Source organism: Meriones unguiculatus, chromosome 14, assembly GCF_030254825.1.
Source record: "Meriones unguiculatus strain TT.TT164.6M chromosome 14, Bangor_MerUng_6.1, whole genome shotgun sequence".
NCBI classification, from domain to species: domain Eukaryota; kingdom Metazoa; phylum Chordata; class Mammalia; order Rodentia; family Muridae; genus Meriones; species Meriones unguiculatus.
The window spans coordinates 69,634,779-69,653,813 of NC_083361.1; the positions used below are offsets into that span (position 1 = coordinate 69,634,779).

Below are 19,035 nucleotides of genomic sequence, written 5' to 3' on the forward strand. Positions count from 1 at the left end.
ACCAAGACGCAAATACCAAACAAGTCTGCTGTTTGAGTCTTTCAGCATTTGGGGCCTACTTAGGGCTGCCCCAGGAAACTAATCCAAAAGTGCCACATCCCTGACCAACGCCAGGAAGTTCTCCATCCGTTCCCCGGCGAAGATGCTCGGGCTTGGAGCCAGGGGGAGTAAAGACGGGTGGCAAGACCGAACAACACTAAGGAGCTTAACAGCCAAAGCTGGATGGCACAAGGCCGCAGAGGAGGGTCGCCGGGGCGGGGGCAGACTTCAGTCCCCAGGATGACGTCTGCTAGGGGAGCAGAGACCAGCACACTCAGGCCGTGGAACAGCTCTCCACACTCAACCAGAAACCTCAAGCCGGTTCCTGAGTCTCCAAGTCGCCAAGCAGCCAGCCGGCGATTGGCTCTGAGAACGCGCACACGGAACCGACAAGCCCTGCTGCGCTGCGCTGCCGCCTGAGGCGGGACTTCCTTCCTGCGGCCCAGAAACCGGAAGTGGGCTAGTTTTCCACCGGAAGGAGAGAGAAATTGCGACCCGGAGCCTGACACCTGCTGCTACCCCGTTTTGTCTCGCGAAGTTGGGCCAGACCCTGGCCCACTTGGTGTGGTTGGCGACAGTCGCGTCCAGGTAGGCGGGCTGACGTGGCAGGCGTCCCAGGAGTGGGGGTCGAAGAGATGGGTGAGCTGCTCTTTCTCTGCGCTTGATTTTCTCCGTCTGTTTTGAAAGAAGGTTGGTAGCCCAGGGAGCTGCAGTGATGGGTAGATGTAGAAGAAGAAATACGCGCTCACACAGACTAAAATTTAATTAAGCACACACGTGCGTATGTACGTACATACGTGCATACATACATGCGCATTCGCATTCACAGAGCTGATGAATATCGGCTCTGCAAATCCACGCCTTCCGAATCGATGGCTGTTGCTGGAGGAATCAGTCACCTGTTGCAGAAATTTTAGCGCGTGCTAAAATTTAGCGAGTTCCAGGACTGCCAAGGCTACACGAAAAAACAAACAAACAAATAAAATAATAAATAGAAAAAAGAAATGGACCAAAGTCGTCTTGATGATACGTCTTATTTCAGCTACAACTGAAGGTGAAGGGCGTCAAGGAGACTGGCGGAAAGTCCCATGGTTTGTTAAGGACGCATTCATCACTAAAACCTCATTTCATTTCCGGCGCAGAATTTTTGTACAAAGGAGGCTGTGTAAATTGGTGCGTGGTGTTGTGGGTGGGTGAGTCGGAGGCTGGAGACTTGAAGGAGTGAAGAGGGCGGTGAGGTGCATTTAGATACCAGTTTGATGGCTTAATAGTTAAGAGCTTTTGTGTCTCTTGCTGAATTTGATTCCCAGCACCCACATCATGTTGCCTACAGTCGCCAGTACCTCAAGATCCAAGAGGTCCAACACAGGCTTCTGGCCTCCGAGGGCATCACAGACATATGTTATCCACTCACGTACACACACACACATCCACTCACGTACACACACACACACACACACACACACAGTATGAAATAATGTCAAAATAAATTATAAAAATGTTTAGATAAGGTGTGGGAAAAAAGCCATGCATCAGCCATTTTGATACTCAATCTGTGGATCTCAACCCCTTTAGGAGTCAAATGACCCTTTCATTGGGGCTGCTGAGGGGCCATTGGAAAATACAGGTATTTATAGTAAGATTCAAAACAGTAGCAAAATTACAGTTAAGAAGTAGCAACAAAAATAATTTTGTGGTTGGGGAGTCACCGCAGCATGAGGGTTTTGAACGGTTGAAGCATTAGGAAGGCTGAGAAGCACTGGTCTGCATGGAGACTTTTGTCATGTCTGTCATTTCCAATATACTGTGTAGAAACAGAATGTGAAGGTGGGGATTTTCATTACCTGTTACCTGCTGTTGAATAGAAAATCCTGAGGATGATTAAATAAGATCTGGGCTCCCCCTGGAAAGCTTGTAGCTGGATACTTATTTGAGCTTTCACTGTGGGTTTGTTGCAACAACCTATAGAAATTTACCCTAAACTTTCCTTGTGTGTGTGTGTGTGTGTGTGTGTGTGTGTGTAACTGGGTTCCTCTGTGTAGCCTTGGCTGCCCTAGAAGTCCCTCTGTAGACTGGCTTGGCTGGCTTTGAACTCAGATCCACCTGCCTCTGCCTCCCAGTGCTGCTCCTCTATAGACTGTTTATGAAAACTTCACTATAAAGAATTTGTAACTTGCCTACAGATCCAGAAGAGAATGCTGTGGAGTGTGGAGTGCATACATCAAACCTCTGTCTTTATGTTGACATTTGTTACTTGTTCAGTTTTAAGTGCAACCTGCATTATTGCTGTCATCTTTCTTATATTAAAATGGAAACGTGTAAGGTAGTAAAAACTGAAGAAAGGGAGTTTAAAAGGTCCAAAAAATTAACTGTATATTGCCAAACACAGAAGCATATTAGCATCATGTACAGGAAACCATAGTAATAAGGAGCCCATTCAGTTAGTGTTCACTGTGGGGGATCCATAAGTACTGCATATAAACACATTTCAAAAGTTTTGGGCTCAAGATACCCTGAAAATATTGAGAGCTCAAAAGAACATTTATAGGCTATTTGTATCTGTGCTATTAAAAAGTGAAAGCTAGCCAGTCGATGGTGGCGCATGTCTTTAATCCTAGCACTCCCAAGGCAGTGGCAGGATCATCTCTGTAAGCCTGAGGTCAGCCTGGTCTACAGAGCAAGTTCCAGGACAGCCAGGGCTACACGGAGAAACTGTGTCTCAAAAAACAAAAGCAGGGCTGGAGAGATGGCTCAGCCGCTAAGAGCACTGGCTGTTCTACCAGAGGCCCTGAGTTCAATTCCCAGCAACCACATGGTTGCTCACAACCATCCGTGAGAACTGGTGCCCTCTTCTGGTATGCAGGCAGACATTGTATGCATAAGAAATAAATCTTAAACAAACAAAAAAGAGGAAAATGAAAGCTGACAAATATTTTAAGGAATAAACAAGCACATACCCCAGTAGTTGTTACAGGGGTAAATGTCCCCACACATTATGTGGATTCTAGTTAAACTGCTGTTTGTCAGAGTACAGTGGGGAAGGACAAATCATGTCAGTGTTATGATGAAAAGTCTTTGTCCTTATTAACCTTGGAAGGCTTTCAGAGGCTCCCGTAGAAAACATTTTAATCATTTTCAGTCGTGATGTATGCCTGAACTCCTGGCACTCAGGGAGGTAGAGGCAGGCAGATCTCTTGAGTTTGAGGCCATCCTAGTTTTCAAAGCAAGTCCAGGACAGCCAAGGCTACACAGAGAAACCTTGTCTTGAAAAAAACAACACAAAACAAAAACCGAGAGAGACGTAATGTTTATGTTTGGTCCTTTAGAGAGAAGGACTATAAGAACTAAGTTGCTTTAATTGTTGTTTCATGTCACTTCGTGAGGAAGTCTATAAAATGTTTAAAGACACTTCACATTTAAGAAGGAATCAGGAAATAGCTGTAGCCTTTACAAGTTTGTTATTACCTTTCACGACTGAAAATGATTAAAATATGTTTCCTATGGGAGCCTTTGAAAGCCTTCCAAGGTTAATAAGGACAAAACACTTTTCATCATAACACTGATTATAGGGTATAAGTTCCTCTATAGAAATCTTAGCTTGTAAACTATGGGCGTCTCTGCAAACACCAAGGCCAGCAGTGTCGATCCACGTGAGGCAAGTGGGAAGTCTGGTTCTACGTGACTTAGTAGCCAGCATCCATTCAAACTTCTAGAATCTGACCTGGGTGGTTTAGGCATATTTAAGATAAAGTTTCCTGTGTATCACAATTGCATGTGCCCAATAAAGCAAAATTACACTGAAGCTCTTTACAAAGAACGTGTCACCTCCTCCATAAAGGTGGATTTTATATAGTTCTACGTGTGTTATTCTAAGGGCCTTGGAGAGGAGCTGAGGAACTGGTATGGTCTCAGTCACACAGGTAGTGCAAAGGTCACTAGGCTATTAACCATCTCCTTCCTGTTTGTAAGGGGTGAGGGGCAGGTGTGGCTTGGCCCTGCAGATAGCACAGAGGTCACCGAGGCTGTTAAGCAGCTCTGGTCCTGTTACTGGTCCTGATGGAGCCCCTTGCCCTACAAACAGAACAGAGGTCACCAGGCTAGCCAATCCATTCCCAGCCTTCTGGGCAATAAACAGGTTGTACATCTCTTCCTTTTGACAATGCAGCATGATTAACATTTCTGGTTCCCCTAGTTCTTATATGTGAGCAAAGGACTTTGTGTCTGATACAATAAACCAGCAGGTAGCCATATCGTTGTCTTGTACCTGGTGGTGGTTTGAACTGGTATGACCTTCATAGCCGGTTTGAAGGTTTGGCCCATAGGAGTGGCACTATTTGGGGGTGTGGCCTTGTTGGATGAAGTGTGTCACTGTGGAGGTAGGCTTTGAGGTCTCCTGTGCTCAGCTACGCCCAGTGTGGCACAGTCTCCTGCTGCTGCCTGCAAGTCAAGATGTGCAGCTCTCAGTTCCCCCGGGACCTTGTCTGCCTGCACATTGCCATGCTTCCTGCCATGATGATAATGGATTAAACCTCTGGAACTGTAAGCCAGCCCCAATTAAGTGTTTCCTTTTTATAAGAGTTGTCGTGGACCTAGTGTCTCTTCACAGCAATAGAACACTAACTAAGACACGCTTAAATTGCCAGCTAGAGAGTTAAGCTTAGTGGGTGAGGAGGCAACTTACACATACTAGTCTGGACCAGGGATTATGAACCAAATTTATGATTCAGAGCATTTAAAAACACAGCATAGATATTTGGGCTTTCTTTTTTTTAATTTATTTAATTTTTTTATATTAATCACAGGTTATTTACTTCGTATCCCAGCCGTAGCCCCCTTCCTCATTCCCTCCCAGTCCCACCCTCTGGGCTCTCTGGAATAGTCAACGCTATACCAAGTATGAAATGTGAGCGTCAGAGTTTCCTGTAGTAACGGGGAGCGTACCGCCCCACATCCAACGCCACCCTTGGTTCCTCTGCCCTTACTCTCTGCACAGATTAGAAGTCACCACAGTTACAGACGGGACTATGCCAGGCCCCTGGGTGTATTTGGACAGAAGAGGATTACTGGCCCATGTTTTTAGCCTCATCTCACAGCCCCAAAGAGCATACATTGACAGCTGCCTTGATTTCTAATGACGATTTGTAGGATCATTGATGTCTCATTTCTCTCTTCAGGTACATGAATTCCCTGAAAGCAGCGCCGTTGTCCCCACGCTCTGATCATTCAGAGATCATGCAGCTGCAGCCACGGCTTTAATGTGTGTAATTCAAGTGGTGCACACACAGGCCAGTGGTCACAATCTCAACACCTGAGTTTTCTATAAACGGTGAGTGTGTAGTATGAAACTCTCCTCGAGAGCGATGGGAATTAGGCAGTGCTTCTCAGAGGTGATTTTGAGCCACACAGGCATTGGGAGGACAGAGGAGGCGCCTCCCACTAGGTGTTAGGAATCTGCGGCTGGTTCAGAAAGTATGAGTGGTAAAAAGACAGTGTTGAGTAGCTTACGCCTTCTTCCAGAGCGCCGTCCTGCTTTCCACTTCTTGTTTCTTACCTCTTGCTGCTTCTCTCCCCTTCAGATTAATGTTTTCCACGTGGAAGGAAATGGTAGGTGGCGGATGACGGGCGGGAGATGACTTGGGAGAAGTCAGTGTACACCTGACAGTCCATGTCTAAAAAGTGTGTTGTTCTGTTAGAGTACTCATCTGGGAAGCTCTGGGAGTTTTGTTGGCTGTGTGTGTTCCCAGTGTGTGCATTACACTCCTGTCTCCAGTCCACTGTTTAAATCTCTTAATTCCCTTCAAGGAAAAGATCCAAATTTAGAATCAGGAATGAGGCAGATTTGGGTCCAAGTTCATACTATGGGAGTGTTTTGGCTGAGTAACTGCATGTTCTTGAATCAGGTCTAACCAGTTTAAAAATGCAAATAAATGATGGTTTAATTCTGCCAAATATGAGTAAGTGAAAAATACCAGGGAAACCAGGTTCTGCCAGAGCCTGAGAAAAGGAAGAAAAGTGAGTCCGGCAGTGAGTGGAGCCTCATTTGTTTCCAGGATTGGCATCAGCAGAACGCAAACAGTGATGTGGAGGGACACGGTGAGCTTGGCAGGAGCCATGCGGCAACAGCTCTCTCAAGTGGCAGCAGGGCCGAGCCACAGGTACAGTCCTTGCTGTGGTGGATGCTGACAGGCGAACCGCTGCCCTGCATTTAGCTCTGTTAACCACTGGCACCGAGGGAGAGTGTGTCTGCAGTGTTCAGATCTCTTAAATTACCTTTTCCTTAACATCCAGGCATTCTAAGAACAGTGGTTTCAGACCACGGTTTCATTCTGTAGTCCAGACTAGCCTTAGACTCGTGGCTGCCCTCCTGCCTTGCCTCCTGCTAACAACTGAGGTGACAGAGTTGAGCCACCATGTCTGACTGTTAGTTCAGTTTCTTCAGGTAGGGTCTTACGTAGCCCAGGCTGGCTTCAAACTTACTGTGTAGCTGAGGATGACCTTGAACTCTTGATCCTCCTGCTTCTACCCTCTAAATTCTGGGATTACAGACGTTTAAAGAAAAATAATGTTTTACATGGTGGATTCAGTCATATTCTTCTGGAGACTTAAGAAAATAGAGTCCTTGAAGTCAAGCCGACTCTGCTTTTAGCCTCCTAAATGAAAAGGTAGATAGAACAGGTCTTGTTTGCAAATAAATTCAAGACCTACTTATCTACCAACAGCCATTATCTGCTTTCCACTGTCTTACAACAGGAAATAGTGAATGGATATGTGAGAGCCTTGGGGAAAGCCAGAGTGGACCATCTCACTCTGTTAGTGACAGGAAGGTGCTTGGACACGGGACAGGGGGTTTTGGAAATTTGAGACGTTTCTTACAGCGCAGGTTTTGAGAATCCAAAAAGTGTGTCATTTACAGAATGCCATATCTCAGTAAAGTATGCTGTGTGCAGCTTCTGGTGAGGGAGTAATGTAGGGGCAGTTATACCAGATTTGAGGGCAAGAGGCCGGGAATGCCCAGCTGCCCACCAGCGTCTTCTGTTTTGTACTGAAGGCTGAGGGCAGGCTTCACAAATATTCAATTGCATGTGTATGAGTGATTACTATCATTTGGACCAGCAGGGAACAGACTATTTATTTTTACTTTGTGTGTGTGTGTGTGTGTGTGGCAAAGACTGAAGAGGGGGTTTGTGTGCTGTGGTATGCACATGAAGTTCAAAGGACAACTTGCAGCATCTCTCACATGAGTTCTGGAGATTGAACTCAAGTTTGACAACATGTACCCTTACCTGCTGAGCCAACTCAACAGCTCCAGGAGCCCCCCTCCTTTTTTTTTTCTTTTTCTTTTTTTTTTTTTTTTTTTGCCATTTATGGTGGCTCATGTACGTATTCCCAGCATTTGGGAAGTTGAAGCAGGAGGATTGCCACAAGTGCAAGGTTGGCTTGGACTACCTAGTGAGACACTGTCTCAGAAAACCAAAGCTAAACCACCACACCAAACCAAACCAAACCAAACCAAAAATTCTGTAAATAAAAACTATTTAATTTTACCAGAAGTCAATGCTATTCTATATCTCACATTGCTCAGTAGTAACTAACTAGCAGATAGAGAACATTCTCTCTGCTATGTTATGCTCTGATAGTCTACTCAGTGCTCACTAGTTCCCAACACGGTCCTGTGTTGGGACTTCATGGACTCTCCCTTTGCTAAGGTCGGGAGCCAGCATGTGTGCAGTGACTCAGTCAGGAGTTACACATCAAGAAGGTAAAGCTGGGAGAAGAGCAGGTATCTGCCCAGTCGTTAGGGATTGTGTCACAGGCCTCAGTGTTTAAAAATACCTTTGTATATAGGGCATGGAGTTCAAGGCCAGCCTGGTCTAAATAGCAAGTTGCAGGCCTTCAGGACTACGTGTGAGACCTACCTCAAACAAACATACAAATCCTCAGACATAAAGTATTTCTCTGTGTTTTTCTGTTTTGCATTTTAGATTTATCAGAGGTTGCAGCTGAACGTGGCCATGAGGTAAACCCTGCCCTTGGTTGAAATTTAGTTTCATCAGCTTCTACATGGAATTATAAGGACTTGGAAAAGATCACAAAACCCAACAGGTTTTTCTTTTTTTAAGGTTTATTTTTCCTTTTTGAAGATAACATGCTTAAACAAAGGTTCCTTTTTTGGGGGGTGGAGGGGTTCAAGACAGGGGTTCTCTGTGTAGCCCTGGCTGTCCTATACTCGCTTTGTAGACCAGGCTGGATTGAACTCACAGAGATAGATTCACCTGCCTCTGCCTCTCAAGTGCTGGGCTTACAGGCGTGCGCCACCTCACCCAGCTTAACAAAAAGGTTCTTTATGGTGAGTGACTCTGATGCTTGAAGTTGGTCACCCCTTATTTAAGTAAACTTTAAATGTCAAAGATGTAGATATTTTGTTAAATTAAAAAGTATTAAAATCTTACAGGTATCGTGTTTTCATCATTCACCCATGTTAGTGATATGTGAAACATAGAGGAATCCCACTAGAACTCTGAACTCAAACTGGCCATGTCTGTGATTCGTACTTCCCATTTGATGGTATGCTTCAGTAGCAGAAAACACCTTCCACTATAAACACACACCTATTTCATTAACAGTGTCGGTCAGCTGTTTACATCTGCAGTGCCTTATGTCAGGGTAAGAGGCCCAGCTTGGCAGAGCAGAGGGGGGTGTGTGTGTGACAGAGAAGCCCTTAAACTCTCCAGGCAAGTGATAAATCAGGAGCGGAACTGCTGTTTGCACTAGTACAGTCTGGAAGGAGATGAAAGTTGTTACCGTGTCAGAATATGAATGTGCTAGAAAACAAAGTTCTAAAGAGAAGGATGTTTCCCTGGTGCTGAGAGCAGGACGTGCCTGTGTTGGTGGCATAACTCAGTCTCCTATTGCTTCTTAAGTAGAGTTCTTGCTCTGCAGCTGGAGTGCTGAGCTTTGACAGCCACCGTGAGGGCGTTGGAAATGTGAGCAGGGGAGCCAGGAATGCCGCTGATGGAGCCAGGTACCATGGTACAAAATGGCATGAAGGCAGTGAGGCAGGGCACCTGAGAACTGATGGATAGAGTATGTCCCTCTCTCTCGGATCCAGCTTTGACTTTGGCTAGCTGATGATTACTTTGGAACACCCTGTGTACACCATATGTCACCTATTACTTGGCACTTAGGTTTGTCATGAAGCCTCACATCCCTATGAGACAGGGCAGTGTATAAGGTTTTAGGTAAGTAGGTACAAAATAGCCATCAGCCCTAGTTCTTGGTTTCAGATCCGCTGCTCACATTTCACAACGGTTTCTACAGCGGATCATAGCTAATGCTCTTCCTAGTATCTCCGTCCATCCCAGCCCCTTCCTCAGCACATAAGGACAGCACCCCAGTCACAAGTAGGTTGCATGTGTGGGTGTGTGGCATAATGCTCCATTGAGCCACAGGTGCCTCCTGCTCCTTCACACTGCCTCCCTTAGGCTTTCCTTTCTCCATGGCATAGGTGCTTTGCTAGAGTTTTGAAAGCCCTGCCACCATTCTCACCAAGAGCAGCATGAAGCCAAAGAACAGTGGCTGGCTGAAGTAGGTCCTTGTTTACACAGCATGTATTGGTGTGCACCTGTTGACCTGTTAGCCCCCAAGGTCAAGTTATGAACAAGGCACACACTGTCTCTGCCTTTAGGCATCTTACAGGTATTTCCAAAATTAGAATGGTATTAGAACCACCATGAGAGAGAAGATAACATGTAAATGCTCATTGGGAGGAATTTGCCAAGCTGCTGCCAGCTTTTGTTAGGAAATATGGGTGAAGATGTTTGTCTTAGTCACTATCCTGTTGCTGTCTCAACACTATTTAGTTAAAAGTCCAAAGTGTCTTCTCAGACTCATGGCAATCTCTTAACTGAAACCCCCGTAAAATCAAAATAAAAAAAGCAGATCATATACTTCCAACATAAAATGGCACAGAATAGACGTTACCATCTATTCTATACCATCCAAAAAGAACGAAAGGGAGCATAGTGAGGAATTGCTGGACCAAAGACAGACCTAAACCTAGCAAGACTAACTAAATCCTGCATCTTCATGTCTAATGTCAAAGCGTTCTTCAGAACTCCAACTGCTTTTAGCTTTGTTGACTACCACAGACTTCTCTCTCTTGGGCTGCCTCTACTCCCTGTTAGCAGCTCTTCTTGGGGGTTATCCCAAATTTCTGGCACCTCCAACACCTAGAGGTTTCCAACGCAATCAGGCTTCCCCTTCACAGCTTCACACACTCTCTGGGCCTCCGTGTAGGGACACCCCCGTCTGGCCTCAGTGGCTTTCCTTAGTGTGGATGGAGGGAGATTCCTCAACCTCTTTATTGTATTCTTAACTCTAAAGCCAGAACCACATGGCTGAAGCTGCCAAGTTCTGCCTGATGGGGCTGGTGGAGCTTGGCCCCCTTTTTAAATCATAGTTGCACCAGCTTTCTGTTGTTGATGGTTTCCCTCACTGCTTAAGTTTTCCTTTGATTCTTTTCACAAGTTAGAAGCTTAGCTAGGTGGGGTCTTGCCCTGGGGTCACCACTCCCTTTATTCAATTTAGCATCAGGCTTTTCTTGAAACTTTTTGTCTCCTTGAACACAGAACGTGACTGTAGGCAATCATCTACTGGTGCTTCTTTTCTCCTCAAGACTAACATTTTGAATGTTTTCCTTGCCCCCCTTATTCCTTTTTATTCTAGATAAGCATAAGAACAATAGCCTAGTAGCCATACAATAGGGTCAGTATTAGGCTGTCTTGAAATCTTTTTTGCTAAAGCCCTAATCCAAAAAATTTAAATTTATCTTCAGGCAGATTTTTAGGGCCAGGGTGAAAGGTAGCCACATTCTTTGACAAAATATCACAAGAATAGTCTAGAGGTAGCTTACTAATATTCATTCCCTCTTAAACTTCTTGCCACCACAGTTCAGACCAGCTCCGGTCTGTCTTCTCTGCTCCCATTGAGCCCCACTGAAAGTATCCAACCACATCTCTAGTCCTGAGTCCCAATGTCTTTCATATTCTTCCAGCAAACAGCGTGGTCAGGCCCGTGACAGCAGTCTGTGGACCAGCTTCTGTATTAGTCATTGCTCTGTTGCTGTGAAGAGACACACCATGACCAGAGCAGCACTTAGAAGAGAAAACATGTACTTGGGGGCTTGCTCACAGTTTCAGAGGTTCAGTCCATTGTCTTCACGACAGGAAGCACGGTGGGAGGATAGCAGCAGCCATGGTGCTGGAGCAGTAGCCGAGAGACACATCCTGATTCACAGGCAGAGAGAGACACACACACACACACTTGGCCTGGCATGGGCTTTTGAAACCTCAAAGCACAACCTCCTCCCGCAAGGCCACACCTTTTAATCAGTCTAATCCTTTTCAACAACTCCCCAGTGACTAAGCAGTCAAATACATGAGCCTCTGGGGGGGCATTCTCAACCCACCATGATGGCCTTGAGATGGGCACCCGCCTTACTTGTTTTTCTGCAGAGAGTTTCTTGCCTTATGAAGTCTGTTCTTGTTCTTGATAAAGAGTGAAATGTCACAAATACAGGGGCGGCTGCCTCCATTATGGCTTCCCTGATCCTCTAGACTTAGGAGACTCAAAATATTTTATATATCCACAAACAGACAACTGTAGTTTGACCCCACAGGAGCCCTTTGAGCTCAGAGCCCGACCCCTCTTTTAACAGCCTGGCCTGATAATGGCTCTCCTAGCATCACATAGGGAGCAGCACACAGCATGTGTCCACATCAGGTGAAATGGGTTCCAGTACACCTTCCACTAGAGCTTTAGTGTGCACTGGCTGAAGGAAAGATGAATACCAAGTTCAGCCAGCAATGTGCGGGGGCCGAGGGAGAGAACAGAAGCGAGGCCGGAAACAACATCAGAAGGGCCTAAAAGAAAGTGACATGCTTTGGCATCGGAATGCCATTGCAGATCTTGAGGCATCCAGACTTTTCCAAAGAAAAACAGGGATGCACAAATTGGTGAAGCTCACAGCTAAATGTGTACAGGTGCTGCGCAAGGTCCACATTGAAAAAGGACAGCTTGGAGTTTTCATAGTCCAGCAGGACGCCGATCTTCTTTGGAGCAACTGTGATTCTTATGTCTGGAGTTGTCCTGTTGTGCAGAAATTCATACCGGTGCCTGAAAATTCAACGATGATACAACAAAGAATGAACATAAAAAGCTAATACTTGTTCATATTGTTAGTAAACAATTAAAAAATTCAACGATGATACAACAAAGAATGAACATAAAAAGCTAATACTTGTTCATATTGTTAGTAAACATATTGTTAGTAAACAAAGCTTTGGAAACTATAGGTGAACTGTTTGCAGAGCGCTTCATACTGACTTGATTTATACTCCTTCTATTTGGTCCCTTGTAATCAGTGACTACCAAGTAATACGGCATTTTCTTTCTTTTTTTTTTTTTGTCTGTTTTGGTTTCAGTTTACTCAAGACAGGGTTTCTCTGTCTAGCTTTGCCTGTCCTGGATTCTCTTTGTAGACCAGGCTGGCCTCACACTCACAGAGATCTGCCTGCCTCTGCCTCCCTGAGTACTGGGATTGTGCGCCACCATGCCCAGCTGTAACATGACATTTTCCATTTCCAAACTACCTTTTTCTAACATTAGTCCTAAAACACAGTTTGGACTTTCTTCCTGAGGGAACACTGCACCTAAAAAGCTTTTATACAAAACTGTGAATTTCACTGCATCAGAATTTGCATAGAAAGAGGAAATTGGTGTGTGACTCATTTGGAATAAAGACATTTAAAATGGGGAGCCTTGTGGGCCTTCTCTACAAACTCAACCAGGACTCCATAGCACCCTGTTCTTAAACTTGCGACTGAGCAGGGGCTGCGAGTCACGGGCGAGTGCCGAGCACTGCCTGTACCCTTGTCGCTCTGTGGGCCTGTGTGCTTTGGAAAATGGCCAAAATCAAAACAAGCCAGACATCTGAAGACCCACGTTGTCTGGTATGTTGGTTCAGACTCCCTAGATCAACATTTAAGTGTCAGCAAGCCAGCTGGTCTCCATCTCTGTTCGCCTTCTCACTCCTTCACACTGAACAGCCACCAGACTCAAGACCATGCACCAAAACCGCGGGTCTACTGAAGGGTTTATCTTCATCCTCTACCGCTTCCCTTCTCCCCTCCCGACATGATTGCTAGAAACTTCTGTCGGCCCCGCCCACCTTCACTCTGCAGCTGGAATCTAGCTCATTTCACTCCCAACTCCCACTACACAACTCCCCTGCTTCCTTTGTCTTCTTGACTCTGACCCTTGCTCTTTTGAAACAAAAGAAGCCTTTGACCTTTTTCCTTAGCTCAGATTAAGTACCTGGCTTCTCAGAGCAACTCTGGCATCCCTATAGGGTTCTGTGGGTTAGCAGAGTCCACTCCTAACTGATCTTTTTCTGGGGAAAGCTGCTGTTCTCTTAATGCCTGACCCAACCAATAACCTTCTAATATAACAGATGGTTCTAGACAGGCTTCATCAATCCAGAAAGTGTCAGAGGCTAGTTTTTTTTAAAAAGTTTTTTGGTTTTTTGTTTGTTTGTTTGTTTTGACAGGGTTTCTCTGTGTAGCCTTGGCTGTCCTGAAACTTACTCTGTAGACCAGGAGGGCCTCAAACTCGGATCCACTTGCCTGTGCCTCCCAAGTGCTGGGATTAAAGGCGTGTACCACCACCACCTTGTAAGATGTAAGGCTGCATCTTACAAGAGTTGCTTAGAAGGTGGTAGGGGACTTGGGTGCGTGCATGTGTGTTTTGTGTTGCAAGTTTTCAAGTGAAGGAAGGTGGTTGCCATGGCCTTGGAAGTCCAAACATTCTGTGAATTGGCCATTTTTTTTTTTTTTTGTCCTGCGCACCTATGGAACCATTCCATGCACAGCTGTTCTATGCAGTGCTTAACTGCAGAAGTCACGGTATGGGAACGCTTAGCCACACTGACTTAAAATGGAATTGGGCTTGCACAGAAGATCTGAGGATGGAATACGGGAGCAGAGCATAAGTGAAAAAAAAAGAGAGAGAGAGAGACAGTGGTTAAGCACTGCATTTATGGAGTCAAACTGCCTATGTTGTAATCCAAGTTCTGATCATTCATGGTGGGTGGATTATCCAGCTGCTGTGAGGGTGGCCTTTGACCGCACCGTAAAAGCAGAGGACAGTATGGGCCAGGCATGGTGGAGCACGCCTTTAATCCCAGCGCTCGGGAGACAAAAGCAGATGAATCTCTGAGTTCAAGGCCAGCCTGGTCTATATAGTAGGTTCCAGCCTAGCCAGAGTTACACAGTGAGCCCCAGAGACCTGAGACCCTTGAGACCCTGACTCAAAGGGGAAAAACGATACGACACTGTTGGGACCTGGAGAGCACACCGCAAGCTTTAGCTGGTCTTTTCTCCTTCAGGAGAAGTAGGTGGCCACGCTTCTTGGAATACCTGAGACTGTTTTCCGAGCAAACGCGTGTGCCTTGATTACCGTGGATAAAATCCTCTTTCTTACGTCATTCAAATCCTCACTTTGGGAGTCCAGACTGACTTTACCTTGAGGAGGCAAATGCATGCCTCATGCACCAGGACGAGCAGTTTGCCCCCAGGTCTTCCTGTTTAGGGACATCTTCACAGGCCACACCAACAGTGTAATCCACGCGCTCATCCACCTCCACCTCCCAGTAATGGCGTCCTCGGACTGGAATGAGATTTCCCATGACAGCAACACACCTGGTTTTAGAAAGCAGAAGCATGGTCTTGGGTGTCAGGGTTCTTGTGTAGCATGAATAAGATTCTGAGTTCTTTTAAAAGGTGGGAACACACTTCCTTTAGGGCGGCACAAGCATAGCTAATGCTGAAGCCTGGAATAGTACACTGTGGCAGTGGACGAGGCAGCACGAAAGCCTACACCACAGGTTCTGTTGCCTCTTTAAAATGGCAAAGGCCTTTCTAGTAATGAGGGTGGATTCATCACAAGACGGGAGGGACTGAAAACTTGGAGCACAGCAGTTAAGGCACCATATGCTTGAAGTCCGTGACTGGCCAGAGGATCTCTGAGGTATTGTGTCACCTCTAAGGGGTGACAAGACTCCAGAGGTATAAAAGTATCTGCTGGGCAATCCTGTGACCCACGCCCCACCCCCAGCTCCTACAGAAGGTGGAAAGACAGTCAGCTCCACAGTGTTGTCCTCTGGTCCCCTCCGCGTGCCATAGCACATGTGTGTCTGTACTCAAACATGCCCACATCACATACACTAATAGTGAGGATGACCCGAAACACTTTGAAAAGAATTCAGAGGGTGACCCAAAAGCAAGATAGCATATTCCTGCCCATCATCAGAACCGACCTCCAGCCCACCCCTGGCCATCATCCTGGACAGTTCAAAGGGGCATTCTGGTCCACAGCCAAGTGCTCAACAGAAGGTTTTCATTGCACGTCGGATCACACCTGAACCTCCAACGTGAACATCTATGTCAAGATCCCTATGCCAGCTAGCCAGACCTTATGTGGTCTCCAACATGACTGGAAGACTTGTCCAAGCTTTGAACATTTTCTTCTGTTCTTTAAGCTCCTGTGTGATCGCCCAGGCAAAGCTTTGGGAAGGCAGCCCACATGTCCCGTCACAAATTCAGTGCCCACTTCTCTCACCACCCGGAGCCCCTGATTAAAGTGTAGCAGAGAGGGCTCTGTGCCTCTCAGATCATCCTTTTGGTTAACAGACTCACTGCTCGGGGTCTGCGGGGATAGCTCCTTGCCTTCTAAGCACGAGGACCTGAGTTCAAGGCTTGGAACCTATGTGAAAAAATAAAGCTGGGGGCGGGAAGATAGCACAGAGGTTAAGAGTACTTAACCACTGTGTTTCCCAGGAACCCGTGGTCGCTCAGAAGTCTAACTCCAGGGATCTGACACCCTGTTTTGGATTCTGCACCAGACACACATGCAGGCAACACTTGTACACACACAAAACAATACAATTTAAAAACACATAAAGTAGCTGGGCGGTGGTGCACTCCTTAATCCCAGCACTCAGGGGGCAGAGGCAGGTAGATTTCTGCGTTTGAGGCCAACCTGGTCTACAGAGCTAGTTTCAGAACAGTCAGGGCTACACAGAGAACAATGTCTTGAAAGGGAGGAAGGGAAGAGAAGAAAGGCATAAAGCTGGTAGGGTGGTTTAGCTTGCCTAGCCTACTAGCTGAGTAGTAAGACCATGCCTCAAAAACAAGGTGGACGGCTCCTGAGAACACCTGAGCTTGTCCGGCCTCCACACCTTAGTAACTGAGATTCCCAAGACTGGAGACAGGAATACCATTGTAGCTACACACTCAACTTGTAATTTAACCCAAAACCCTTCAGTTTTCTCATCTGTCAAATGGGCTTGATGAGCACCCGACCCTAGAAAAGTTGTCACGATCACTGAATAAGATAATCCATGGAGGGCTGGAGAGATGGCTCAGCAATTAAGAGCACTGTCTGCTCTTCCAGAGGACCAGGGTTCAATTCCCAGCACCCACATGGTGGCTCACAACCAACTGTCTGTAGCTCCAAGGTCTGACAGCCTCACACGGACACATGCAGGCTAAACACCAATGCACATAAAAAAAATAAATTAATTAATAAAAAAAGATAACCTATGGAAGGGACTGAAGCCATCCAGCACATCATGGCAGGGGTTGTACGGCCCCTCTCCCCCCACACTGCTGTCCTACCATCTAAAGAGCAGGACTCCAGGGGCATTAATTTATTTTATCAATTTTTCCTGCCTTGCCTCTACCTGTATGGGCCAGTACTGCATGCCTGCCAGCCTACTTGTATGTAATTCTTTAAACAGGGTCTTCTGGCTTCCATGTTTGTGTGTGTGTGTGTGTGTGTGTGTGTGTGTGTGTGTGTTCAAAGTCTATACCTGCCCTGTCAGCTCCCAAAACACAGCCTTCTCAAGAAATCCTCCTTAGGGTCTCTGTGCCAATTAGTTTTTGTTTGCTTGTTTTTGTTTGTTTTTGTTAACTTGTCACAAACAAGAGTCACCTGGAAAGAGGGAGCCTCAGTTGAGAAAAAGCCACCATCAGATCAGCCTGTGGGCAGCTTCATGCGGGATTTTCTTTCTTTCTTTCTTTTTTTTTTTTATTTAACTTTATTTTATGTGCATTAGTGTGAAGGTGTCAGATCCCTTGGGATTACAGACAGTTGTGAACTGCCATATGGGTGCTGGGAATTGAACCTAGGTCCTTTAGAAAAGCAGGCAGGGCTCTTAACCACTGAGCCATCTCTCCAGCCCCCAATGTGGGATTTTCTTGCTGGTGACAGATGTGAGGGAGTTCAGCCCACTGTGGGCAGTGCCACCCTTGGGAAGGTAGTTCTGGGTGGTGTAAGAAAGGTAGCTGTGTGGGCCATGGGGGGAAAGCCAGGAGGCAGTGTTCTTCCAGGGTCTCTGCTTTAGCTCTCGCCTCCAGGTTTCTACCCTGACTTCCTGCCGTGGTAGACTAGGAGGTGTAAGATGTAAGAAATGAGACCTTTCCCCTCCAAGGTGCTCTTGGTCGTGGTGACAGCAATGGAAAGCACATGAGGACAGCCTTGTGTGCCTCTGCTTCCTCACAGGTATGTCTGAAGAGTCCCCGCCTAAAGGGTCCAGCCGAGAGCAGGGACAATACCTCTCCCTCCACCCCTGCTCACAGCGTGGCCATTGCAGATTAAAATGGGGTTACCTAGCTCAGCTGGAACCCTCAAAGAGCCAAGACAATGGCTCCTAGATTCTCTCATGTCTCAAGATGAGCTGCTAGACCAGCTAAGAAGGACCTGCAAAGAGGGATGGTCAAAAGCATTTTCCAGAGTCAGGTGTGGCGGGGTACCACCTGGCATCCCCTCCGAGGGAAGCAGAGGCATGAAGATGAGACAGCCACGCTCGTCCACAGCTACACGAGATTTTCTCAAAAATAAACTGAAAACCCTCTTCAACAGGACTTGCTTCGGCACACCTGCACCTCCATAAGTACACGCAACTGTTCTTTCCTCAAACCCCTCCACCTGACCCTCCAGCCTGTGCTTAACCTACGGGAAAGGCTTCTAGTCAGCTCCAGCTTTACCGAATATTGACGAGTTCTGAAATTGTCTGTGATTGGATCCGGGCTTCACCTGATATGAGGCCTCCTCTGGCTGGTATAGCTGGCAGCATGGAGCTGTGTCTCCAGCTGCTGCTGAGGACCAGAGAGCCACTTTCTTCCTCAGCAGATCCTCTGAACTCTAGCTTTTGCCCCTACTAGACAGTAGAGAGGCTGTGTTTGCTGTTTAAGCCTGGAAATTGATTTAGCCTTGGCAGTTAATCCTTCCCTTTTCTTCTGTTGCTTTCATTTTTCTCCCAATTAAGGCCCTCCTTTAAAAGGAAATATTTGTTATGTATGCAGTATTCTGCCTGCATGTATGCCTGCAGGCCAGAAGAGGGCACCAAATCTCATCATATGTGCTTATGAGCCATCAGGTGGTCACTGGGAATTGAACCTGGGACCTCAGGAAGTTCAGCAACCAGTGTTCTTAGCCTCTGAGCCATCTCTCCAATCCCTGTTTTAAGCCTTGTATAACTCCTTGGAGGAAAAAAAAAAAAAAAAGAATAGTATAAGTAAAAAGCTCAGCATAATGTACTGAGCTCTGGAAGGAGCGAGCAAGCTGGGCAGACAGACAGCCCCTCAGGCACTCCCTGCCTTCAGGTCTTGTGTAAGTACCAAGTCTGCTGTACTGGCTTTAGGACTGGCCCACTCCACCACGCTGGTCTAAGGGAGATGTGATCTTTGGTGTGAGGGCAATGGGTCAGGCGAACAGGTAGATATAAGGCACGGAGAGGGACTGGCAATCCTGGAGGGCAAAATGCTAAATATTTATCAGCTGCAGTCAGTCCTTCCTGCTCCACCAGAAACTAGGTAGCTAGGATGCTCCCCCAGCTGTCACATATGTGCATGGGGGAAGGGTCTGAACCCTTAGAAA

At 46.4% G+C, this 19,035-nt stretch overlaps 1 protein-coding gene, 1 long non-coding RNA gene and 1 other non-coding gene across 4 annotated transcripts in view; 2 read left to right on the forward strand and 1 right to left on the reverse strand.

Annotated features, from left to right (window-relative positions):
• Nucleotides 1-462: 462 nt before the first annotated feature.
• Nucleotides 463-8,488, forward strand: LOC110546329 (uncharacterized). 2 transcript variants are annotated; one of them, XR_009585605.1, is made up of 5 exons: nucleotides 463-627; nucleotides 5,214-5,365; nucleotides 5,616-5,643; nucleotides 6,090-6,194; nucleotides 8,022-8,488. It is a non-coding gene; the product is annotated as an uncharacterized LOC110546329 (long non-coding RNA). The 2 variants fall into 2 exon arrangements; XR_009585604.1 differs by lacking the exon at nucleotides 5,616-5,643 and having other exon boundaries at nucleotides 475-627.
• On the forward strand, nucleotides 6,634-6,760 carry LOC132647550 (small Cajal body-specific RNA 15). The gene has a single exon (XR_009585911.1). It is a non-coding gene; the product is annotated as a small Cajal body-specific RNA 15 (non-coding RNA).
• A 150-nt stretch (nucleotides 8,489-8,638) lies between the features above and the next one.
• The window catches only part of Fsd2 (fibronectin type III and SPRY domain containing 2), a 31,280-nt gene continuing 20,883 nt past the window's right edge, over nucleotides 8,639-19,035 (reverse strand). Inside the window, exons 11-12 of the mRNA XM_021633092.2 lie at nucleotides 14,619-14,795; nucleotides 8,639-12,213 (exon numbers count right to left, since the gene is read on the reverse strand). Coding sequence (XP_021488767.1) covers nucleotides 11,961-12,213; nucleotides 14,619-14,795 — 430 coding nt within the window. The 3' untranslated portion in view covers nucleotides 8,639-11,960. The remainder of the gene's footprint in view (nucleotides 12,214-14,618; nucleotides 14,796-19,035) is intronic.